This window comes from Prionailurus viverrinus, chromosome E1 (assembly GCF_022837055.1).
Source record: "Prionailurus viverrinus isolate Anna chromosome E1, UM_Priviv_1.0, whole genome shotgun sequence".
In the NCBI taxonomy this organism is placed as follows: domain Eukaryota; kingdom Metazoa; phylum Chordata; class Mammalia; order Carnivora; family Felidae; genus Prionailurus; species Prionailurus viverrinus.
In genome coordinates this window covers 17388057-17414214 of record NC_062574.1, presented here as the reverse complement: position 1 = coordinate 17414214, position 26158 = coordinate 17388057, and the positions used below count along the sequence as shown (strand labels likewise).

The 26158-nt window shown below is 41.0% G+C and overlaps 2 protein-coding genes and 1 pseudogene across 3 annotated transcripts in view; 2 read left to right on the top strand and 1 right to left on the bottom strand.

Moving 5' to 3' along the window:
- The window catches only part of NUFIP2 (nuclear FMR1 interacting protein 2), a 30668-nt gene extending 18116 nt beyond the window's left edge, over positions 1–12552 (bottom strand). Inside the window, exons 1-2 of the mRNA XM_047832061.1 lie at positions 12131–12552; positions 5227–6951 (exon numbers count right to left, since the gene is read on the bottom strand). Coding sequence (XP_047688017.1) covers positions 5227–6951; positions 12131–12446 — 2041 coding nt within the window. The 5' untranslated portion in view covers positions 12447–12552. The remainder of the gene's footprint in view (positions 1–5226; positions 6952–12130) is intronic.
- Positions 11233–26158, top strand: part of LOC125151311 (cuticle collagen 14-like) — an 85392-nt gene continuing 70466 nt past the window's right edge. The window contains exons 1-2 of one of the 2 annotated variants that reach the window (XM_047832065.1): positions 11233–11702; positions 14259–14301. In XM_047832065.1, the coding sequence (XP_047688021.1) occupies positions 11255–11702; positions 14259–14275 (465 nt within the window). In that variant the 5' untranslated portion in view covers positions 11233–11254 and the 3' untranslated portion in view covers positions 14276–14301. Of the gene's footprint in view, positions 11703–14258; positions 14302–26158 lie in introns of those variants that run through there. The other variant, XM_047832064.1, reaches the window with a different exon arrangement.
- Positions 19525–20533, top strand: LOC125151309 (40S ribosomal protein S3a-like; annotated as a pseudogene).

Genomic DNA, 26158 nt, shown 5'->3' with positions numbered 1-26158 from the left:
ACCAAAGTAAATTCATAATTATTACACTCATAAAACACACTTAATGAGAAATCAAGCATCTTTATATAGATACTAAAATGGTTAAGTCACTGGCAAAAGAAAGGATCTCACAACCATATTAAATTACTTGTTACAAACATTCCTATATGTCCCATATTAGAGAGAGGACGGAAAAAAGGACCCTTCCCCAATCTAGGAAATTGAACTAGGGCTGAAACCAAAGTCAAATCTGCAGGCAATTGTTAATAAGATTGTAAGATAGCTGTGATGCCATAAGCAATCATGGAGCAAAATGCAGTAAAGGTGAAAATATTTCTTCAGCGTTGTGTTTAAAGGAGAAAATTTAGTATTCAGATTCTATGAACAAAAGTCTAAACTGTATACATAATCCCCCTCTCCCTTTTATGGACTAACCATAACTTGTCTCCGGTCTCATCACACCCTGTACATATAAGAGGTCTTTACCAGTTCCTTCACTCGTAAACCCAAAAACCTTCTTTTTAAAAAATAAATGTTTATTTTCAGGTAAATAATACATTCACATTGACTGCAAATACAAAAGGGAAAACCTTTTGTCATTTCTCTGCCTGAACTATTTATTCCAAGAGTTCATCAGAAAAATGGCTTTCAATATACCCAACAAATTGGCCACAATAACCTACCAGAAAGCAGATCTGTAAGTCAATTACTTAATACTAACTCAACTTTTATTTTTATTTCTTAAAGTTTATTTTTTATTTTGAGAGAGTAAGGGAGTAAGCAGGGGAGGGGCAGAGAGAGGGAGAGACCGAATCCCAAGCAGGCTCTGTGCTATCAGCAAGGACTCCAGTGCAAGGCTCAAACTCATGAACCGTGAGATCATGACCTGAGAGTTGGATGCTTAACCCACTGAGCCACCCAGGTGCCCCTCAACTCAATTTCTGAAACACTGTAGTACAATCTGATAGAATGAAACAAAGACTGATATACTTATAAATTAGGAAACCCAGGCTTAAAAATGACAACTGATCTTTTCAGGTACACAGGAACTGGGAATAGCAGTGTTAAAATCCCTGTGTTTAAGTTACTTCCATCTCACCAGCCTATCACTGATATTGAGCAGCTCCCCCACTGCCTCCAGACTGATCTGATGATCTGGCAGCAACTTACCTTCCTTCTCTTTTATATTTCCTCACCACATCCAAAGCGGATCCCTTCCAACATTCACATCTACTCAGGTTCTCCAACTTATCTATTATCTTCCTCTTCTTTGCATTTCCCCACCCATCAAAACCCAGTTTAAATGATGCTGCGTCAATGAAAACATACCCTGCCTGCACTTACTCTTCCCACCTTTATTCCATTAGAAATTCTCCCTCCATTGAAAGTTTCTAGTTATTTATATCCATGACACTCAAATCTTGCCTTATAAACTTGTGTATTGTTTTCTCCTCTACTTAAGCTCTTCAAAGAAAAAGACTCACCCTGTCAAAATCTTCCTCAACTAAGCAAAGTACTTTGCCTATAATAAGTACATCTTAAGGGAAAGGAAAACAAACACACACACACACACACACACACACACACACACACACAATTATTACTGCACAACTGTGGCAGAGAAAAGAAAAAAAGGATTAAGCTGATGAAAGCTCTCTAGACTCAGGAGTTCCCAATCCTAGCAGGCAATTAGAACCACCTAGAGTTAAAATACATTTTTATTCCAGGGTGTAGCCTAGATCTAGTGAATCAAATAATTTATGCCAATAACCTATGGAAGTAACAGAGAAATAAATTTTTAAAATTTCAGGTAGTAGCTTAGTGTTACCTCAGGGATATTTTATACTAGATAACTTTGATGTTAACTCACCTCAACTATCAAGAATTATATCTTACCATATTCATCTCCCTCGCATCTCTATATGCTGGGTATAATTTACCTATCAAATTATTTTTTTTAAGTTTATTTATTTTGAGAGAAAGAGCAAGCACGAGCAGGGGAAGGGCAAAGAGAGTGGGAGAGAATCCCAAGCAGGCTCTGCACTGACAGACCAGAGCCCAACACAGATCTTGAACTCAGGAAAAGCGAGATCATGACCTGAGCCGAAACCAAGAGTCAGACGCTTAACCCAGTGAGCCACCCAGACGACCCTCAAATTATTTTTTAATGAATATTCCAAAATAGCAAGATGTTAACATAAATACACACACACACACACACACACACACACACACACACACACACACAAATAAATGCTTTTTGAATGCTTGATAACCTTCAGTGCAGTATTAGGCATGATAAATCAACCCGTTTAAACGAACACTTTGACCAAACACACAACTCACATCAACCTACCTTATTTCAACAGACTTGGCTTCAAATGACTTTTTCAAATCAATGATTTCAAATGATTATTTCAAAATCAAAGATTCACCTCAAAAAGTTAGGGTCTAATGTTAGAAGCCTTTGAAAGTAAATGTTTTAAAGAAGGCAACAGTTCTGTCTTGGGTATGTGCATTAAAAGCCATCACTCTAACATAACTAAAGTGTCAACTAGCAAAATGTTAGGATACCCGGAATTTGTTTTTGAAACTCCTACCAAAAGAAGTGTGAAGGTAGATAGGTGAAACAAGAATGACAATGCTATTTAAATGTTCAGGCTGGATGAGGAGTCCACTGGGGTTCGTTACAGGTTCCACTTTAGAGTATAAATCTTTTATAATCAATTTAAAACTTAGAATATAATTTTTTTCATAATCAACTTAAAAAGGTATCACTTTAAAGTTTGCTTCTTAAGTGCCACTTGAAATCAAAAGAAAATAGGACCTACATCTCACAGTCAATATTAATACTGCTATGTAATGGTACACTATTCCCCCAGGTAATAGAAAGATTAACCCTCTTGTTTCTTAAAACTTTACACCATAACGTGTCAAAAGGTAAAAGAAAAATCCCAAGAACCAGAATTCTCATCAATCCCTTTTTTATGCCTCATTGTATCTTTTTTTCATCTCCTCAATTATACTGAACAGATTTTTTAAAAATCTGCAGTACTTCTAAGGCTGCAAATAATGTTTAACCTAAAAAATGCAGTATTCCTACAGAACTGATACCAAGCACGTTCTTACCTATTTCCAAATAAAATTGAAGGACTTATTTTTGAAGTTGGGAAGTATGCAGAGAACTTCCATTTCTAAGCTTAACTTTAACCAAGAGATTACTTTTGAACATTTAAAGAAAAGACTACACTGAAGGTACAAGAAAATACAGGTGGCCCTTTTAAAGGATATTCCAATAAGCCCAAATGATTATTACCTCCTTTAGAGTTTAAGACAACTTAAAAATAATAAGCCAGCCTTCACTTATGAAAAAGATCTTCAGATCTTCAAAAGGTTGTGATTTAAAACAAATTCAAAGAAAAGGGAAATTAATGACCTAATGAACCATCCACATTTGGCAGTAATTCAAAGAACCTGCCACTTTGGGACCTAACTGAACTGAACATTATTTGTTGGGGGTTGGGGGGAGGCTGGGCAATCAATATCAATTTAATTTCAATATCCAAATATAAAAGTCAAATTGATGCACTCAACTAAAGCAAGTATTTCAGTAATGCCAGCAAAACTAAATATAAACTGCATCCACGTTGAGGCATTTAGCTTATCTAAATACCACTGATTTCACATCTAGTTAGCCCATCTATAGGGAAAACGCACACAGAATACCTAGTAATAAATAGAAATTAATTTCCCATTTAAAAAGGCCTGCAATTCTTCACAATAAAAATCTATATAAAACCACCAGCCAACCATTCAAGGGAACCTGTCCCAGAATTTTTCGCTTGTTGTGGAAGAACATAACCAGATATCCTCTCAGGTTCACACAATGACCACCAGTACAAAATACACAGGTAAAATTTCCCAATGGTCTCTGGAGGGCAGATGGCACGGAAAATAACACCAAAAACACCAACTTCCCCAGCAGGATTTAACTTATATAATTAACCACAAGTCTTAAGAAACTAAGCAATTGTTTTGCCTTAACTTTCCTAAAAACATCCATTTCCTGGTTAACTCATTTACTTCCTAACAGCAGTGCTGGAGAAAAAAGTTAAGACAGGTAATTTCATCTGCCAGGATTTCTGCCCCTAAACTGCCACAAGGCAATACTACTACTTACTCCCATTTTTTAAAGGAAGAAAAATAGAAAAAGTACATCTGTTCATTTTACTAAATGTCTTCCAGTTTGCAGATAAGGAAAGGTATGAAGAGAGGTAATTTGCTTAAAAGTCACATAAATAGCTTTGTTATTCATCTCTGAGGCAGTGATTCTTCCAGGGAAAATATGGGAATTACCTCATCTCCACTTAGCTGATATGCTGCCCCTTCCCTGCAGTTCCAAGTCACTGCCTAAATGAGCCACTGTTAAAAATCGGAATGTGCAGCATGTATTAGGTGTGTGTCTGCACACGTGGGGTATAGATTTCTATTAGAAGAGGGAGAGATGGAAGTGTTCCCAATAGCACTGAGGTTTTAAACATCATTCATTAAACCTCATTATTTGCTGTAGGGATTTAAAGAAGTTATACCATACAGCAAATCTTTAAGATACAAATAAACCATATTCTAAAAAACGTACTCTCATGGAACTTGAAAGATACCGGATTCCTTTCTTAACATAGGCTTTGGGGCTATGAAAAGTACAGACCCCAAGAGCCTGGTTCCTACAATGCTCATTGGGCTTGCCACTGCAGTTGTCTAAATTATTTTCTAGTTCCCATTCAGCACCCAGAAAAAATAGTTTGACACTCCATCTTTTTGGACTCCTCCTCATTTTACACAGATTAGAAGAATCAAGTGAGCTAATAAAGAAGTGTATGATATAAAAAGCAAAAAAGAGGGGACATCTGTTCAAAGAAGTTTTAAAAATAACAAGAGAAAATATAATGTCCTCCCTCTAGGCACCACCCCATTCCTCTTCACTATTTGAAACAGGTCGGAAGTCAACTATACTTGTAAATATGAAAAGAAATGTTTTAAGTCGAAAAAGTGAACATTCCTTCTAAATAGTACTATTTCCAAAGACCCTGAATAGTTTATCAACTGCTTATCCATGGTTATTCTTAATTTAGTTCTAAGTCTTGAAGAATCTCATAGTAATTTCCAAAATGCACCCTTAACACAATAGCTTATAAATGTATACTAAATTGAGCAGTAAGAATCTTCATATAGGAACAAATGAGTTACCTTTAGTGTGATATACAATAGCAGCCCTCAGGTCAAAAGAACCCCAGCTATCATTTCTTTCTAGGCCTCTCTGGTATCTCTGTTCTTTGGCGGAGCCTAACAAAGTGTTCGTAGGAGACGCCAGAGGATTTTGATTTTCTATCTCGTAGTCCTTTGAGAGAAACACTAAAGCACCTTGACTACTGGTGTCTGCTTTTTGCAGATCACCTATATGACTGGGTTCCAAGGATAAGGCTCCACTCTCATTAGTAGTCCCAGATTTTAAAATGCTACCCAGAACTTGAGGACTAGTCCGTTTTTCCAGCTCATAAGCCTTGGGAAACACAGGATGCTCAGTTCCTGAGGGGATTATTTCAGCACCCTGTGAAACCAAAGTGGCAGGATATTCCCCTTGAAATGTCACCTCCATCGCTTTATGATCTGATGATTTCCCAATAACAGTCTCAGGGCCAGCACTGGGCTCATTTATAAAAGATAAACCCCACTGATTCTGGAAGATATCCCCCAGGTTTTGCTGATCTGTCTGAGAGGGTAGATCCACTTGTGCTGTGCTCAACAGCACAGTTTGCATATTTGAAGGATAGATGAAAAGGCTAGATTTAATTTGTTCAACAGCTGCTGAAGTCAGACTCATGTCCTGGAGAACTGAATCAGTCCCAGAAGAGATGGGTGTTAGAGTATTAGCAGCAGTAGTTAACAGTGGCTGACCCCCTGGAGAATACACACTTGCATCAGTCCCTGCTAAAACAGGCCCATTAGAAAAGTTGGCCGAAGTTACAGATTTCAGCGCTGACATTGGGACCTGGGATAACCGACTTGAAGACTGGGTCTGAGTTTCCCCAGCAGATGACGAAGAGGATGAAGATGAAGATGGTGACACAGAAGAGTTCTGTACAGTTTTGTTGAGGTTTTCCTTAACTTTGCTTGCATAACTTATTTTAGGAACTATTTTAGCACTGCTATTGTCCACTGGAAAAACTGGGGGTGGTTTAAATAGGGTCCAAGAGTCCTCTTTGGAGGTAACAGCAGAAGCGTGTTTTCCTTTGGGCCGATCATCAAACTTTTTGCCGCTCACACCGGGTTTAATATCAGAGCTTTTCCGCAGCATATCACCCACAGCAGGTTTTCCTCGATTTGTTCCTCCAGGCCCAGTTTCATACTTCCAAATGGGCTTCGAACTATCTACTCGATTTCCCTTTTGTTCACTGTAGTCAGGCTTGAAAGTTTCAAGTCCCTGTTTTAAGGTTGGGACACTGGTCTCTTGTTGCATTATTTTGTCCTGCACTAAATTAAGGTTTTCACATCCCTTGGCACTATTGCGCCTAGCTTTCCTTTTTTTAGGAGTGGTATATCCGCTCTCAGATCCACTACCATCATTATCTGCTCCTTTGCCCATATAACCATTAGTAATATAGCCAGAATTATTTGTTACAACACCATTTGGAATTGCTACAGTATCGGTCTTCTCTACAGACTGGTTCTCTCCAGATTTATTTTCGTAAGACTTCCCATTCTTTTTGTCCATACTGTTCTTCTGAATGAAATTCCTGGTTTTAATTCCTGCTTTCCCAAAGGTGTTGGCCTTTACAGTCTGCTTCAGATTAGTGTCTACAATTTGTTGGTTGCCATTGAGGACCCTGGAAATAGGGTTGGTAGCTTCATCAGAACCCAGGCTCTTTAAAGATATTTCTCTTTCTCCAGCATTACCATTTAGTTCACCATAGCCTAGAAAAGGGGAAAAAGAAAGGTTTTGATTTACAATTACAAAACATAAATTACAGTACTACCTGACATTTAAAGACTATTTACTATGTGCTAGACACTATGCTATGAGCATTAGCTTTACTATGTTTATTATTTCACAACTATGAGAACACTTGTCACCCCATATTACCGATTAGAAGTCTGCCAAGCAAGAAACTGAACCAGCTGGGATTCAAACCGAAGTCTGAGGTCAGAAAGAACAAGACCTCTTAAGCAGTATGCCATAATATCTCTCACCTAACAAAATCAACTTCCCCACTGTTCTCACAAGGCTGCTATAAAAATTCCTTTACAATTAACATCAGAGCTACCCTCTGGGCACAAATCAAGTTATACTGATACAGTAACTGTATGTATTTCAGGGAAATTAAAGAATCCCTTTCTATGAAACCACAAATGACTGGCAGTCACCACAAGCAGTTTCTACTGCATTCTGCTGAACAAAAATCTAACAATTGTGAACTTTTTCTAAAGTAGTCTTGAATCTATTTTGACAATTAATTCCCAGACATTAGATCATACTGTTAATGTATGAAACTAGACCACCTATGTACCAATATTTCTAACTCCTCTAAGATATATTTTCTTCATTTTACATCTGGGTAAAAAAACTCTCAGAGAAATTAACTTGCCTAAGTCAGATAACTGGAAACCTGAACTCCAGTCAGCCTGGAACATGGTTTTCTATCACTAAGTAATACTTCCTACACAAGTGATGCTGTAATAATTACTAACAAAACTACAATGAAAGGTATCTAATTTAAAAACTGCTACGTGTTCAAGCGTTATTTAAGACCTTCAACTGCCATAAACAGTTCATCACTCTACATTATTCAATTGGTAACAACCATTCCCATTTCCCTACCAGTAAAATAGAGATATTACTTATCTACCTTTTTATGAAATGTTCCCAAAAGCATTTTGAGGTCATTAGAAACAGATAAATAGAAGGATACATATTCATTTAAGGCAGCTTTCAGAAGGGTGTCCAATAAGACCAAGTTAATTTACATTTGTCACTTTCGTTCATCCTTGTGGTCCTTTAGCCTATGAAGGCTAAAAGGCATGTGAACTTGTATAGTCTTATTTTGAAATTTTGTTTTAATTCCCAATTTGGTATAGACATAACCCATAAAAGCTCTTTGTGCATTTTAAAAGCATAAGGGATCTAGGGGCGCCTGGGTGGCTCAGTCAGTTTAGTGTCTGACTCTTGGTTTCAGCTCAGATCATGAGCTCACAATTTGTGAATTCAAGCCCCAAGTTGGGCTCTGCACTGAGCACGAAGACTGCTTGGGATTCTCTCTCTTCCTCTCTCTGTTCCTCCCCGGCTTGTGCTTGCACCCTGTGTGCTCTTTCTCTCACTTTCAAAATAAATAAATGTAAATTTGAAAATAAAGGGAAAAAAAGCATAAGGAATCTAAGTTTTTTTTTTTTAAGTTTCAGAATCACTGCTTCAAAAGAATGTGATATGGAACAGAACATAGTCTGGGAAGATTCACAACAGGATTTACTATTAATTTTAAGGCACTCATTTTGTATCAGAGAAAGGACACTAAAAATGAACAAATAAAGGCATTTTATTCCACTGTATTAACTTTCAGAAAATAATTCAAGAAAATATACTTAAGGCATAATCATTCCTAAGTCTGGACCATACAAAACTTGTACCATAAAATAATTTTGTTTTAAAATTTGTTTTAGAGACAGGGAGCATGCGCAAGAGAGCAAGCGCTCGCATGGTGGAGTTGGGCAAGGGAAAGAGAGAATCTTAAGCAGGCTCCACCCTCAGTGTGGAGCCCCCATGAGGGGCTGATCCCACAACCCTGAGATCCTGACCCAAGCTGAAATTAAGAGTCAGACACTCAACTGAGTCACCCAGGCACCCCCACCCCCGCCAAATAGAATAGAATAGAATAGAATGGCTGCTGAAAAGAGCTTTGACAGTCAATCAAGTCAAACTTTTGGTGGAAAAATTCTAACCACACAACTACTGAAGAAAGAAACTACTAAAGAAGAAATCTCTGCTTAGGTAGGATGTTTTCTGAAAGGTTCTTTTTTCTTTAGAGAAGCAGCAAGTTCCTAAACAGGAGCTCTCAACGTTAACATATACAAGTTTACCTGTATACAACTCTAGACCAAAAAGAAAAACATACCTTTTAACATGCTAACAAGCTAAACAAAGTTTTGTACTCTTGAGCCCATTAGTCATAACTTTCTCAAAGGTAAGTAAACAGTCTTAAAACACAAAAAAATTCGATGTCCAAACTGACTTGGACCAAAGCCAAGATTTTTAAGTGAACCAGGATATTCTTTCCTAAAATTACTAGTATTTAGTGGCTCCGATATCAGAAATCACCAATTTTGTAACAGCTCAGAGCCACTATACTCCCAAGTTTCAATAACAAAAAAACATTTTTTCATTTAACTACTTAAAATTTTTTCCATGGCAACTTTGTTGGTATGCAAAAAGTGTACCAGAGACATTTTCTTTTTAAAACTTAGGTATTTAAGAGAAATGCGACCACCACAGAATTACTGAGAGAAATCACAGGGCTCTTTGCACTTTTATTATTTAGGTTTGCCATGCTAATACTACTTCAAATGGACTGTGCAAAACTTGAGTCCTGATAAATCTCGCTTTTGGATTAGAAACCGAAATTAGCGAACACATTTGGCCCTCTCTTGCGCCCTCTTCTGGATAAAGAAAACAGGTTCCTCTTTATAGGTTTGTGGGTAATGGGTCATAAAAGCCCACTTCAACATACAACAGATATATTTCAAAAACCCTCCTAAGTTTTCTTAGTAAATTAGCATCATACATGTTGAAGCAACAGTATTGTGACCAGGCCACACATAAAAAACCGTTCATCCCAAATTGTTTACATTCTCTCAAAACTGCTAAGCCCGGTTTCCCCTCTTTATTCTCTTCCAGGACAAGACCTACTGATTTGAAGGATGCCACCTTGAATGGTTCAGGGGCTGCTTCTATACGTAGAGACAACAAAATAAAATTTTCGAATCTGAACAGTAATACTGTTTGATCTTCCAAGCAACGATAATAAAGTAAGATTTTCTTATCTCTAAGTTGAAAAAGACGTAGAGTTAAAAGATTTAGTGTTGTACACTTTCTAATAGTTTTTAAACTGTTCCAAATCCGTTAAGATTAAATACTGAACATATTTACATGTTCATTGCTACAGCACGCCATCATCAGTTCCTACCCCCCAAAGTGGAAAGTCTGATATTCCAATTTCAGTCTTTAAATTAAAGCAATTTTCCTCCAGCTCTCAGTAACTGCTTGCATTAAATTTGATAGCCTGGGTTTAACATCCATTTTCTTATTACTCCCTTCATTTTTATAAAGAACCTTCAATTTGGTAAAAATCTGCCTGGCAACAAACTTTTAAGTTCATTTCTTCTCAGATGTTTTCTAAAATGACTTTCACCCTCAATTTAACATTTGTTAGAACCAAGCACTTGGGGTTCGGTATCAGTTTAAAAATAGAAAAACACCTTTCCTTTTAACATGGAAAAAAAAGCCTCGTCCGAGACAAGATGGTAGTGAACCAACCTCATGGATGGGCCACCGCGGTTCTTCCTTAAGGACAAGAAATAGGGGTCAAAAAACACCTCGCCCTCTTCCCCTATCCAATCATTTTCCTAATCGCTCTCCCTGAAAGCACTACTTAGGCCCAGAGGGTAAATGCTGGGGGGCTGGAGGCCGCCGGAACAAGCTTTTTTTTTTTTTTCCTTTTTTTTTGTAAAAATGAGCTGCTAGAAGGAAAGGGCCCAAGTGAAAGCCTGAGAGGCGGAGTCGTGAGCGAACCTGGCAGGAGACGAGGTTCCTGTGGCAGAGAAACTCGTGACCGGGGAGCCTGGTTCCCGCTGGGTACCCCACCCGGCCTTCAGGCACCGCCTCTACCCAAAATGTATCCCCCCCCCACCCCACCCCCAGCCCTCCTGCCCCACGGAGCGCCGCGGCCACCGCCCGCGGCCTCCTCCTCCCGCGGCTCCATTTCGAGGCCGGCTCCCCGCCCGGACCGCCCGCGCCTCCCGCCGCACCGGGAGCGGGAAACGCGGCCGCCGGCGCGCGGGGCCCGGTGCAGGCCGCTCCCCTCGTGGCCGCTTCCCTCCCCCACCCCAACCGCCCCCGCCCCTCACCCCAGGGACCCGCCCGGGGCCGCGCGGCCGCCACCGGGTTACACAACCCGGCCGGCGGCGGGGGGAGGGGCGGCCGCGGGCCGGGGGCGACTGCGCCCCCGCAATGCGGGGGGCAAGGCGACCGCCGGTGGGGATCCCGAGCCCCCCAGCTCCGCCGCGCCGAGCGCCCCTCGACACCCTTCCCCCTCCGCTCTTCAGTGGGCCGGAGTCGGTGACAGGAATCGGCTTCCAACATGGCGGACAGGAAGCGGCCCCGCGAGGAGGAGAGAACATTCCAGCCGCGCCGGCTCTTGGGGGAGCGGGCCCGGGGCGCCGGCCTCGGGAGGAGGCGCGAGGGCACACTGCCGGATCCGGTGCCCAAAAGGGGTGTCTAGAGGTGGAAATAACCCAAGAAACGGGGGGTCCCGGCCACCCCCCCCAGACGGGGAACCCCAAGGCCACAGGTGGGCTTGGGGTGGCGGGTGAGGGAGGACACTTCCTCAACTCTGCCCACCTACCCTCGCCTCGCCGCCTGCAAAAGGGTCTCGAGACACCACCCGAGTCGGAATTAGGTAGGCCTTCTTGAGAAACACCCCGAAGGCTTTTTGGTGTGGGGGGGGGCTATGTTCACCCCAACTCAGGGCCACCAAATTCAGGTTCCTCCAGGGCCTCACGAAGGTAAACGAGAAAGGAATAATGAGGCCAGATTTCCAAGGCCGACCCTCCGGGTCTCCCTCTGGCCCGGGCGGGGGCCGGGAAGGTCATACTGGCCTGGTTGGGCCTCTCCCATGCTGAGGGGAAGGAGAGGGCGCTGCAAACCCCGCGGCCTGGCTCGGGCTTTGGGAGAATGGAAGGGGGCTTCCCCAGACCCGCAGGGCACAGACATACACACACACACATACACTCCGACCGCGTCCGCGCTTTCCAGATCCAGCCCCACCCCCATCTTCTCTACCCCCCACCCCCATTCCCCTTCCCCCACTCGTCCTCCCTCCCAGACCTGTTTTCTTCTTCGGCGTTTCCTGGTGCTGCTGGAGGGCGTGTTTCTGCTCATGTTTCAGCGCCTTTGGCTGGGCCTTGGGGCTGCCCTCGGCTCCATGCTGCAGGTACTGGTGAGGCTGCTGGTGATGGTGGTGGTGATGGTGGTTGTGGCTGTGGTTGTAGAAATAATAATGGTGGTGGTGGTGCGGCTGCTGTTGCTGCTGCTGTTGCTGCTGCTGCTGCTGCTGCTGCTGCTGCTGCTGCTGGGGGTGATGGTGCGGATGGTGGTGGCTGTGATGGTGCTGAGGCTGTGGCTGGCCGGGCTTCTCCTCCATTGAAAGCGGCTGGGACTCCCTGGCTGAGGCTGCGGGCTGCTGCACCGTCAGGATCTGAGACTGCTTCTCAGGGCACACTCAGTATATCTGAGCGCGTCTAGCCAGCGCACTGGTTAACCGAGCGATTCTGCGAGATTGGCAGCGGCGCTCCAGCAATCAGGAGACAGGCTGCGCCGCAGGCCCCGCCCCTAGCCCAAATCCTCTTTCCTTCCCCTTCGCCACTGCCTCCTGGCCAACGCCACTTACCCTGTGCAACCTCACAGGGCCGGGCTTTCAACGTCAGCACTATGGCTCTCTCTTCTGTCGCTTTCTCTCCTTCACCGCGCATTCTGCGAACAGCACTTTCTACACTCCTCGCCCGCAAGCAAACTCACGTCGAGTGTAGCAGATTCCACTGGCGATTCCACTGGCAATTCCACTGGCAATTCCACTGGCTCTGGGAGTCATCTGTTGGTTTTGCAGCTCCTGGAATCTGTTGGCTTTTTTTTTTTTTTTTTACCCTTTTCCGGGTAACCAGAGGGGAAGCTCAGTTCCCTTAACCCTGAGACCACTAAAGGGGCAATACAAAAAGAGGAAATAAATGCATTTAAAAAAAAAAAAAAGAAAGAATACAAGAGCTTCACAATCCAGTAGATCATTTTGTATTCTGGATTCATTTTGCTTTGTATTCATATGCTAATCTCTTCCTTTCCACGAAGGGATTATAGGGTTCCACAATGGGGTATCTGTGTAATTTTCTAAAAGGGCACAAAGGGTTTAAATCATTGTTTCTTTGTAGTTGGAGGCAAGGGAGAGCGGGAGGAATGAAAATCTAAAATCTACAGTGAAGTAGTTTTGTTGTTGTTGTTGTTGTTGTTGTTGTTTTTAACTCTGCAGGTGAGGTCAACTGTAGAACCAAGATAAATTTTAGAATATGTGGTTTCAAGAGCGAAAGACAGGGGAAAGGGCACTTTAAACGTTATTGAGTTAAAAATAATTGCATGTATGGAAAATATTGGAATTTTAAAAACAATACTCTATTGCTTTTGTAATGTTGATTTAATTTATCCTGCATTATTACATCACAGCCTGATTTTTTTAAAAGCAAATGTTAGTCCGGAACATTGTGACAGTGATTACTCAGGAAGGAAAAAAAGGGTTTTGTTGGGAAGGGGCACGTTTTGTTGGGAAGGGGCACACTGGTACCCTTTGATAATATTTTATTTCTTGACCTGGATGGCGATGATCCATATACTTGCTTCATAATTATTTCTTAAACTGAACATATATATATATATATATATATATATATATATATAGGTATAATACTATTCTCAGTGTATGTTCTTTGAGCGGATTTTTTTAATTTAGCATAAAATGTGTATGATTTACCATTTTAACCATTTTTAAGTTCACTAGAAGTAGGTATATTCACATTGTTGTGCAACCATCACAACTGTCCGTCACCAGAACTTTTTCAACATCCCAAACTGAAACTCTGCACCCGTAAAACAACAATTCTTCCACTCTCCTCTCCCCCATCCCCTTTTAACCAATATTTCATTTTCTGTGTCCATGATACCTTATACCACAGACAAGTGGAACCACACAATATTTATCCTCTTGTGTCTGGATTATTTCACTTAATATGTCTTTGACGTTCATCTCTGTTGTGGTATGAATCAAATTTTCCTTCCTTTTCAATGCTAAAAGATACCCCATTGTATGTATATGCCACATTGTGTTTATCCATTCATTTGGCAATGGGCACATAGTTTCCTCAATGTATATTTTACAGTTTTTTTTTTCAACGTTTATTTATTTTTGGGACAGAGAGAGACAGAGCATGAACGGGGGAGGGGCAGAGAGAGAGGGAGACACAGAATCGGAAACAGGCTCCAGGCTCTGAGCCATCAGCCCAGAGCCTGACGCGGGGCTCGAACTCACGGACCGCGAGATCGTGACCTGGCCGAAGTCGGACGCTTAACCGACTGCGCCACCCAGGCGCCCCAATATATTTTACAGTTTTTAAAACTGGCTTAGGGGGCAAGTGGCTGGCTCAGTCAATGGAGCATGCAACTCTTGACCTTGGGGTTGTGAGTTCGAAACCCACATTGGCTGTGGAAATTACTTAAAACTATAAATAAATACTGGAGTGCCTGAGTGGCTCAGTCGGTTAAGCATCTGACTTTGGCTCAGATCCTGATCTCACAGCTCTTGAGTTTGAGCTTCTCGTCCGGCTCTGTGCTAATGGCCTGGAGCCTGCTTTGGATTCTGTGTCTCCATCTCTCTCTGCCCCTCCCCACTCATGCTCTGCCTCTCTCTTTCTCTCAAAAGTAAGTGAACATTAAAATATAAATAAATAAGGGGCGCCTGGGTGGCACAGTCGGTTAAGCGTCCGACTTCAGCCGGGTCACAGTCTCGCGGTCCGTGGGTTTGAGCCCCGCGTCAGGCTCTGGGCTGATGGCTCAGAGCCTGGAGCCTGTTTCCGATTCTGTGTCTCCCTCTCTCTCTGCCCCTCCCCCGTTCATGCTCTGTCTCTCTCTGTCCCAAAAATAAATAAACGTTGAAAAAAAATAATAAAATAAAATATAAATAAATAAATAAGTGGCTCGACTTCCCATAGCAGGACAATATTAAAGGAGTAAAGAGGGGTGCCTCGGTGGCTCAGTCGGTTAAGCATCTGACTTCAGCTCAGGTCATGATCTCACGGTTTGTGGGTTTGTGGGTTTGTGAGTTCGAGCCCCATGTCTGGCTCTGTGCTGACAGCTCAGAGCCTGGAGCCTGCCTCAAATTCTGTGCCCCTCTCTCCCTCTGCCCCTCCCCCACTTGCACTCTGTCTTTTTCTCAAAAATAAATAAACATTAAAAAAAATTTTTTTAAATAAAGGCATAAAGAAGCTTTAAAGGAAAAATTTGTGCTCTGAAATTAGTGAATGTCAGCATAAAAGCATAATTAGAAGGTAAAAGCCTTTTTACAACAGCATATGTCACTGAATCCAACCATGACCAGCTCTTGACTTGTTTACAGTAAGGATTGGCTTTGCCTTGCAAAATTTTGAAGAAAGACCCCTTTGGGGTGTGGTGGGGAGTACATTTACCCAAATTTGAGAGCTAAAACCCCAATAATAACATCATAACAAAAAGTCTTTGCCATTGAGCAATATTCCACCACTTTCTCATCTATTAAAGAAGAAATAAAAGTGTATATAAAAAGAATTATGTTGATAGGGCTTTATATTCTTTGCTAACTTAGATTTTTAGTTGGAAGGCCAGAATTCCTGAGTTCTAACTTCTCTTTCTACATTTTCCACATTACAGTTGCAGGCAAACCAAAAGCATTTATTCTGACTTATCACACCTTAGCTGGACTTACTTTCTTCACATATATTGTATGAATTTTCAGAAATTAAGTCTTGCTTTCAAGTGCTTTAGTTACTGTGAATGTTGCCTTAGTGGCATGTAGTAGTATGGAGAAAGGCTTGTGATATAATGTAAGAAAAAATGCAGAATATTAAATTCTATGTACACTAGCATCATAACCTTGTAAAAACATGAACATTTTAAAATAAGTATGGAAGGGGCACCTGGGTGACTCAGTCGGTTAAGTGTCTGACTTCAGCCCAGGTCATGATCTCATGGTTAGGCTCATGAGCTGAAGCCCTGCATCGGACTCACTGCTGTCAGTGCAGAGCCTGCTGGGGATCCTCTGTCCCCCTCTCTCACTGCACCCCCCCAACTGCTCACACTCTCTCAAAAATAAATAAACATTAAAAATATAAAGTATGGAAATATAACAGGAGAATGTGTACCTTCTCTTCCACCTGATTTTTCTAAAAGTTTTATGTGAAATATTTGAGATTTGCCAAGTATTTGAAAACAATAATGCCATAATATCAAAGAGAATAATTGTAGGGCTAACCTCAGTCAGTTGAGCATCTGACTCTTGATTTTGGATCCTATGCCCCTCTCCCCAGCTAACACTCTCTCTCTCTCTCTCTAAAATAAAACTTAAAAAAAAAGAGTATACTTAATTCATTTTTTCAATAAAATGCATCTGCATTAAGGAAGAAAATATACCAAGTCTGGTAAAATTATGGATGCTTCTTTTTCCTTTTCTCTATTTTCCAAATGTTCTGTTATGTAGTTATTACTTTTCATAATAGCATTATTTTTATTTATTTTTGTTTTTTCAATGTTTATTTTTGAGAGAGAGAGAGAGAGAGAAAGACAGAGCATGAGTGGGGGAAGGGCAGAAAGAGAGAGATACACAGAATCTGAAGCAGGCTCCAGACTCTGAGCTGCCAGCACAGAGCCCGATATGGGGCTCGAACTCACAAACCCATGAGATCATGACCTGAGCTGAAGTTGGATGCTTAACCAAGTGAGCCACCTAGGCACCCTGCATAGTAACATTATTTTTAAAAATTAAAGTAATAAAAAATTGAATCTGCACCATCCTTTGAAATTCATTTTACAGTATATTGTACCTACAGTCAATGTGGGAAGTTGTAAGGAGATAGGAGGTTCCTATGTGTGGTAGGTTAATGTTTTAACTATTGCTATAATCACAGTTGCTAATATTTATTGAGCATTTGCTATGTGCCAGGAACTGTACCAAGTATTTATCTTGGTGTTCATTGTAAGTCTTAAGGTAGATATTAAGCCCATTCTACAGATGAGGAATTTGAGGCCTGAAGACATTAAAGAGACTTGCTTATAATTAAAAGCCACCAAATTTATAACAGGGACTGAAATAGCTTCCAGGTTGGCTGGATAGAAAGAATATCTAACCCTACCAAAGTGTGATGTACATTTCTAAAATTTTAGTACATCTCTGAAAAACATTCAAGTTATATCATAACCACCACAAAGATGGTATCTGGTTAACAGAGGCAGATCCATACTGCAAAGCTAATGAAGATTCACAGCCCTTCAATGCACAGGCCCATCTAAGGCCCTGGAGGGGCCCTAGAAATGGCCTTTTGAAAGAGCTAGATATTTTTTCATTATTTTGTAAAATTTGTTGAAGCAATATATTTTTGTATTTTATTCCTTAATGAGGAAGGGCTCCCCAAACCCAGGAGTACCCAGGTTAACAGTCATTTGGGAATCTGACTCAGAAGTGTTGTAACTTCAGAGGTATTTTGAAAGATTATAGTCATATTTTATAACAATATGGAGAAATGTTGGCAATATAACTCAAGTGCAAAAAGCAAAGTAACAAATTATATGTACACATTATTATTGCATATAAAAATATGAATTCAAGGACTATCAGAGAACTTGAAAAATGAAAGCAAAAAGCCTTTTATTCATTTGTTCATTCGCAAACATTTATTAGGCACTTTTTTTTAAAGTTTGTTTATTTTGAGAGGTGGGGGGAGCAGGAGAGAGAGAATCCCAAGCAGTCTCCACGCTGTCAGCACAGACCCTGATGTGGTGCTCAGTTTCATGAACTGTCAGATCACGACCTGAGCCAAAATTGACAGTCAGATGCTTAACCAACTGAGCCACCCAGGTGCCCCCAATTAGGCACTTTTGAGGTACCAGGAATTATGCTTTTTGTTATTTGGGTGTTGTTTGCTTTGTTTCGTTTCATTTTGCTTTGTTTAAATGTTTATTTATTTTGAGACAGAGAGCACGAAAGAGCAAGCTAGAGGCCGGGGGGAAGGGGGAGAGGTGGGCACAGAGTGAAGGAGAGAGAGAAAGAATCCCAAGCAGGCTCTACGCTGTCAGCATGGAGCCTAATGTGGAGCTCCATCTCACATATGGTGAGATCAAGACCTGAGCCAAAATCAAGAGTGGGACACTTAACCCATTGAACCACCCAGGCACCCCTCATTCTGTTTTTTTTAAGTTTATTTATTTATATATTTAATATCTGCACCCAAAGTGGGGCTCGAACTCATGATCCCCAAGATGAAGGGCCACATGCTCCTCTGACTGAGCCAGCCAGGTGCCCCTTGTTTTGTGTTTTCAATCCATTTCTCTTATTAACACAGTTTTGCATCTTGGTTAAATATATCTGCAAGCCTGTCTTAATTGTCAAATGGAAACCACTTTTTACATACCGTTAATCTTACATTTTGTGTGCTATGACAACTTTAAGAGATACAGAAATATTTAAGTCTCTGGACCTCAGTTTTTTCCTGTCTAAATTATGGAGAATGGGTAAAGAGGCCTCCAAATTTCTTCCCACTCTAACATGTCATGATCATAACTCTGCACTTTCTTCCCAGATTATCCCTTTATTTCATTATAATAAAACTATACAACAGCAGGAAATTTAGCTGATAAAAGTTAAGTTTTCAACTGTAACAATTGATTATAACTTTACAGAAATTATAATCAGAAACAATATTATGTCATTTTATATAAATGGAAATTGGCTCTCTGATGATAGTTCCAGTTTCAAAATGGGGCAAATCACTGGTAACATCCACTGTTTTATTTCAGCAGGGAAAGAATTTTATTCATGTATATTTCCTTTAGATCTTAATATTTTTGCCTAGAGACACTAACTTCAAAAAACTTTCAAAGGAATTGAACAGAGGTATGGGTAAATTAGGTTAGTCTTTTAATAACTGGAATATGACAACTTTTCCAAATATGAAAGTTTTCAAAAATGACAGTTTGCTTTTATGAAGAGTATTATGAGAAAAGTTTGAGGGAGAAGCTACAGCAGAGTGGTATAAGTTTTGTAGTCAGAAATGAGATAGGATCCCTATTCTGAAACTGCTTAGATTAGTGACCTTGTTTGGGCAAATTATTTAACCTCTTTAAACCTTAGTTTACTCAGCTGAAAAATGGAAGTAATATTAATGCCTAACTCACAAAATGTAGTGAACTTTAAGTAAGATAATATAAACAAAGTTGTTGAGTATAGTATTTATAATATTAGTAAGTGGTACTAAATATTAAATGTTACTGATACTAAATTATTAAATATTCGATATATAAAGGTAAACTCTCAGATATATTTCGTTAAAGAAACTGAGTTTCAGAGAATTCAATTAGCAAGTTAACCAAGAATAGAGTGTTTTCCCCAATTTTTGAAAGGATAGGCAAATAGCCCTGTTGGCTCTCTGAGCAACACCATGGCAGTAGGCAAGAATAAGCACTTTAAGAAAGGCAGCAAAAAGGTTGCCAAGAAGAAAGTGGCTAATCCATTTTATAGAAATATTGGTATGATGTGAAAGCACCAGCTGTGTTCAATATAAGAAATAAAAAACACTGGTCTTGAGAACTCAAGGAATGAAAATTGCATTTCATGGCCTCAAGGGTCGAGTTTTTGAAGGAAGCCTTGCTGATCTGCAGAATGATGAAGTTGCATTTAGAAAATCCAAGCTAATTACTAGGATGTTCAGGGCAGAAACTGCCTTACTTCCATGGCATGGATTTTACCAGTGCCAAATGTGCTCCGTGGTCAGAAAATGGCAGACCATAACTGAAGCTCAGGTTGATGTCAGGACTATCGATGGTTATTTTCTCTGTCTATTCAGTTGGTGGTTTTACTTAAAAACTCAATAATCAGATTTGGAAGACCTCTCCCGCTAAGCACCAATAGGTTTGCCAAATCCAGAAGAAGGTGATGGAAATCATGACCTGAGAGGTGCAGACAAATGACTTGAAAGAAGTGGTTAATAAACTGATTCTAGGGGCACTGGGTGGCTTAGTCAGTTAAGTGTCCAGCTCTTGACTTCGGCTCAGGTCATGATCTTACAGTTGGTGAGTTCGAGCCCCACACCGGGCTCTGCACTGACAGCCGGGAGCCTGCTCGGGATTCTCTCTCCCCCCACCCCCCCTCTGCCCCTCATCCTCTTGTATGGTCTGTTTCTCTCTCTCAAAATAAGTAAATAAACTTGAAAAAAATATTGGTTCCAGACAGCATTGGGAAAGACATAGAAAAAACTTCCCAATTCTTTTTCCACTCCATGATACATTTGTTAGAAAAGTGAAAATGTTGAAAACCCTAAAGTTGTACTGGGAAAACTCATGGGGCTTCATGATGAAGGTGGTAGTTCTGAAAAAGCTGCTTCAGATGAGACAGATGCTGAAGTTGAACAAGCTAATAGCAATAAGCCACCAGTCCAAGAAGCTGTTTAAAATTCAGACTTTTGGGGCACCTGGCTCAGTCCATAGAGCATTTGACTCTTGATCTCAGGGTCGTGAGTTCAAGCCCCACATTGGATGTGGAGCCTACTTTAAAAAAAATTGTTAAAAAAAAACATTAAAATTCAGACTTTTAATGTGACAAAAGTCATTAGTAATGTTAAAAAAATAGGCAAATGCTGTCAACTAAAAGCAGTAGTATATTCAGTCTCAATAGCAGTCCTCTCTGAGCAGCAGGCTCAGAGCTGACTTTGATTTTCTTCTCTTTTGCTTCGCTATTTTCTCTAAATGTTATATGTTGAGCATTTATCCCTTTTGTGAAAAGAAGAAAGTGTCTTTAAAAAATTAATGAATTCAACATCCAACTATCCTGTGAACATTAATCCCCCCCAAAAGACCAAGAGAATTGATATGCCATTTTGGATTCCTTTTTGAGTCCCCAGTAGATGAAATGAATTTAAGTTTGAAATAATCAATACATCTGCAGTTGTCAGTATATATACTCAGTTTGTTGGAGTCCATAATTAGATGCGTCCAGAAGTTGTATAAAAGGTCACTCCCTAGGGGAGCCTGGGTGGCTCAGTCGGTTAAGTGTCTGACTTCAGCTTGGGTCATGAACTCACGGTTTGTGAGTTTGAGCCCTGCATCAGGCTCTGTGCTGACAGCTTGGAGCCTGCTTTGGATTCTGTGTCTGCCTCTCTCTCTGCACCTCCCCTGCTCATGCGCTGTCTCTCTAAAATAAATAAATGTTAAAAAATAAAAATAAATATGGGCACCTGAGTGGCTCAGTCAGTTAAGTGTCCTACTTTGGCTCAGGTCATGATCTCATAGCCCCTGAGTTTGAGCCCCGTGTCGGGCTCTGTGCTGACAGCTCAGAGCCTGGAGCCTGCTTCAGATTTTGTCTCCCTTTCTCTCTGCCCCTCTCCCATTCTCCCCCCACCCCTCTCTCTTTCTTTCTCAAAAATAAATATTAAAAATCGGGGTGCCTGGGTGGCTCAGTCGGTTGAGCATCCAACTTCAGCTCAGGTCACGATTTCACCCTCTGTGAGTTCAAGCCCCGCGTTGGGCTCTGTGCTGACAGCTCAGAGCCTGGAGCCTGTTTCAGATTCTGTGTCCCCCTCTCTCTCTGACCCTCCCCCATTCATGCTCTCTCTCTCTGTCTCAAAAATAAATAAACATTAAAAAAAATAAAATAAAATTTTAAAAAGGTCACTCCCTGAGAAAAAACAACTGGTAAGACTCTGCATAAATTGGATGAAATTAACCACTAATAGGGAATCTAGTCAGCATGATTAGAATGTCTAAGAAGCTATAAGAAAATAAATAGAATAGACATGAAAACTACAACATATCAATTTTATTCCCCCCACCCCATTCTCTTTTGGTGTTTTAAAATTAGTATTTCAGAAGTTATATAATTGGTATTGTGTTAGTTACATATTGCTGTGTAACAATTTACCCAAAACCTAGTCGTCTTAAAACAAGCATTTATTATCTCATCATTTCTAAGGGTCAGGAATTCAGGTGCTGCTTAGCTGAGCGCCGGCTCACAGCCTCTCCTGAAATTGCTGGGAGGTTCTGCTTCCAAGCTCACTTACGTGGTTCTTGGTAGTATTCAGTTCCTCAGGATGTGTTGGACTGAGGACCTCAGTTCCTCACTGGCTGTTGCCTCTCCATAGGCAGCTCAGGACATAGCAATTGTCTTCCCTCAGAATCAACAATAGGGGGCGCCTGGGTGGCTCAGTCCGTTAAGCGTCTGACTTCACATCAGGTCATGATCCCATGGTCAGTGAGTTCCAGCCCCGCGTAGGACTCCGTGCTGACAGCCCAGAGCCTGGAGCCTGCTTAGGATTCTGTGTTACCTCGCTCTCTGTTCCTCCCCGGCTCATGCTCTGTCTCTCTGTCTCAAAAATAAAATAAAACATTAAAAAAAATAAAAAATAAATAAAAAGAATCAACAATAGAACAAGACGGAGCCCTCGAGATGAAGCCACAGTCTTTTTGTAACCTATTCTCAGAAGGGACATCCCATCACTTGTGCTTCATTTTATTCATTCGACATGAGTTCAACCTACACAGAAGGGGGGAGGAACACAGGAGGGTATGAATACCACACTCTCATTGAAGGTCATCTCAGAGCCTGCCTACTGCAGAGATAAAAACATCCATCAAACTTATTCTGCTTGCTTTGATGTCATCACCTAGCTATATTCTGAATATAATCTCATATTATATATGACTTGCCTTTAAGGTGAGAAAGTACACTAATAGCACACACAAGTTCCTCATTATCTTTACATTAGTAAATATTCTTTTTTTTTTAAGTTTATTCATTTTGGGGGGGGGGGGTAGAGGGGGAGAGGCAGGGAGAGAGAGAATCCCAAGCAGGCTCTGCCCTGTCAGTGTAGAACCTGATGTGTGGGGCTCCATCTCATGAATCGTGAGATCATGACCTGAGCAGAAACCGAGAGTCAGATGCCCACCAACTAAGCCACCCAGGTGCCCTAGGTATGTATATATTTTAATAGAGCTATCACTGTAGAATTTGATGCTGTGTTGGGAGAAATGTTTCTTATATCTAAGTTTGCTGACACCCAAGTAACTCAACCCAAGTTAAGTTACCTGCCTGGCCCATGAAGGCATTTTATATTTGCATTCCTATTTTCCAAGGAGGCTTCCTTCCTGGCAGCTTACATTGGCCCTCTCAAGACAGGACTATAGCCCTGGGCCTGGTCACAAGTTTTGGTTCAGTACTTAGTAAATTAGTAAATATTCTTAACCACTTGAATTTTGTCATTTGCTCAGGTCAGGAGCTCACAGTTTGTGAGTTCAAGCCCCACACTGGACTGTCTGCTTTCAGCGCAGAGCCCAGTTCGGGTCTTCTGTCCCCCTTTCTCTCTGCCCCTACCCCTCTCACACATACACGTTCTCTCTCTCTCTCTCTTTCAAAAATAAACATTAAAAAAAAAATATATATATATATATATGTATATATATATATATATATATATATATATATATATACCTATTTACCTTAAGAACTGGGGAACTTAATTTCTCAGTCTAATATCTGCCTTCAGTTTAACTAAAAGATAATCTGATATACACTCTCAATCCTCAATCCTATCTTTTCACATAAGGTAATCTTTACTCTTTTGCCAGATAAGATGCTATTCACAGGTTCCAGGGATTAGGACATGTACACATCTTTTTGGAGGCGACCATTCATCCCACAACAGGACATTGTAAAGAATTTTAAAATAATAGTAAAACTGACTAAATGTCAGTCTACTTTTTATTATTACCATGTGCAGGCAATTTCAAGCAATGTCAGTGATAAAATACTCCCCATGGGAACAGCCCACTCCCCATACCCCCCTACTTTTGGTGGGCCACCATTGAATAGTTCAATGTAAGCTATTCAGCCTGCCTTAACTTTTCAGGACCAAGCACCGCATAAAACCATTTGGTGGATCATCAGTGGCCAGTCGCACCCCCTCATCTTGGTATGACTGACTTAGGAATCAACTTAGGCAAATGTCACCTACTCAAGGAACATCTCCCTAAATATCTAGACTCGAAGTACCACCTCCCACTTATTTCCTGTGTTTGTTCCTTTCACAGCACTTGCCACACTTTGTAGTTATTTCGTTTGTAGATTAATTTTTTTTCCATCTCCTTTATTAGTCTGTAAGCCCCAAATCCTGTATGTCTTATTCTTTGAGTTATCCCCAGAGCCTAACACATTGGTAGGTGCTCAATATATGTGTAGTTACCACTGCATTCTCCCCAGCTCGTGGGCTACCAGTAAAGCGGACTCACTAAACATTGAACAAATTATTCTTTCTTCATTTCATGCCCATTACTAAAAAGAAATAGCCACTTGTCTAAGACTGGTGACATAGAGAACTATTTATCTCCATAATTCAGAAACAGCTGCAGCGTCATGGATCTTACTAGAGTTTTCTCCTCTTCCAAACTCGAATTCAGGCGTGATTAGGAATGTTTTATTCTGAAAAATTCAGAGTTATCCTAAGACTGAATCATAGAATAAGATACAAATACAGCACTAACATTATGAAGAGGACCTACACATTTTGTCCCAGCGGCACACTAGAAATGACAAGAATCCAGCCAGTAGCCCAAACTTACCAAGTTCCACAGATAAAGCATCCATTTCCTCTTCAAACCACGTGCTCCTCTCAATCTCCTTCAGTATTTCTTTTAGTAGCACAACTATTCACCTGGCTAGTTCTCCAGGCTTAATCTTCAGCTCTCCTTTCTTCTCTCTTTACACTGTCTTCCTAGGAGATCTCACCCATCTCCAAGACTCAAACAATAACCATCAGGGTTATTCCTGATGTATGGCCTCAGTCCTCTCCCCTGAGCTCCAGACACACAATTGCCTACTTGTTATACCTTCTTCATTATACCACAGGCATTTCAAGCTTATCATGTCCAAAAGCAAACTCTTGTTTTTTCCTCCAAGCCCCTTTCTCTCTGAGCTTCTCCATCTGTAATGACACTGCCATTCACCAGTGGCTGAGTCCAGAAACCCAGGCGTTTCTAGGTTCTTTGACTCCTCTCTTTCTCTAATCCCCCACAGTTAGATCATTCACAAGTCCTATGAACTCTGCCTACAAATATATTTGAATTGCATTTACTTCTTTCCATCTGTACTACTTCCTAGTCTAAGCTACTGGTCTCTCTACTTCCATTCTTAGCAAAATAGGTGGGGTAATCTTAACATATAAATCCCATCATGGCATTTCTTTCCAAACTCATGTTATGTCATTCTCTGCTCAACCACTGTATTATAACTATCCATTGTGCCTTTCAGTTCTTTGCACAAGTCAGGAACCTCAGCACATTCTGTTTCTTCTGGTGTAATTATTTCTCCTCCAGCTTTTTCCATAGCAGGTTCCTTCTCATTCTAAAGCTGAATGTCAGCATCACTTCATAGATTCCCTTCCTGGCCTATTGAAGCAGATCTTTCCTCCTCTACTCTTATTTGTGTTTACTTTATCCCATACATTTCCTTCCTGGCACCTTCTCCCAATTAAAATACTTGATTAGAGGGGCGCCTGGGTGGCTCAGTCGGTTAAGCATCCGACTTCGGCTCAGGTCATGATCTCACGGTTCGTGAGTTCGAGCCCCGCGTGGGGCTCTGTGCTGACAGCTCAGAGCCTGGAGCCTGCTTTGGATTCTGTGTCTCCCTCTCTCTCTGCTCCTCCCCAGCTTACGCTCTGTCTCTCTCTCTCCTTCAAAAATAAGTAAAAACATTAAAAAAAAAAAATACTTGATTAGAGAAAAGTGGGGGGGGGGGGTCCCTGGGTGGCTCAGTGGGTTAAGCTTCCGACTCTTGGTTTTGGCTGAGGTCATGATCTCTGTTGGTGAGTTTGAGCCCCGCATCATGTTCTGTGCTGACAGCACGGAGTCTGCTTGGATTTCTCTGTCCCTCTTTCTCTACCTGTCCTCAGCTTGCTCTCTCTCAAAAAATAAATATGGAAACACAATTTTTAAAATTAAAAAAATAAATAAAATAAAATAAACTTAAAAAAATTTAAAAAAGGGGCGCCTGGGTGGCTCGGTCGGTTAAGCGTCTGACTTCGGCTCAGG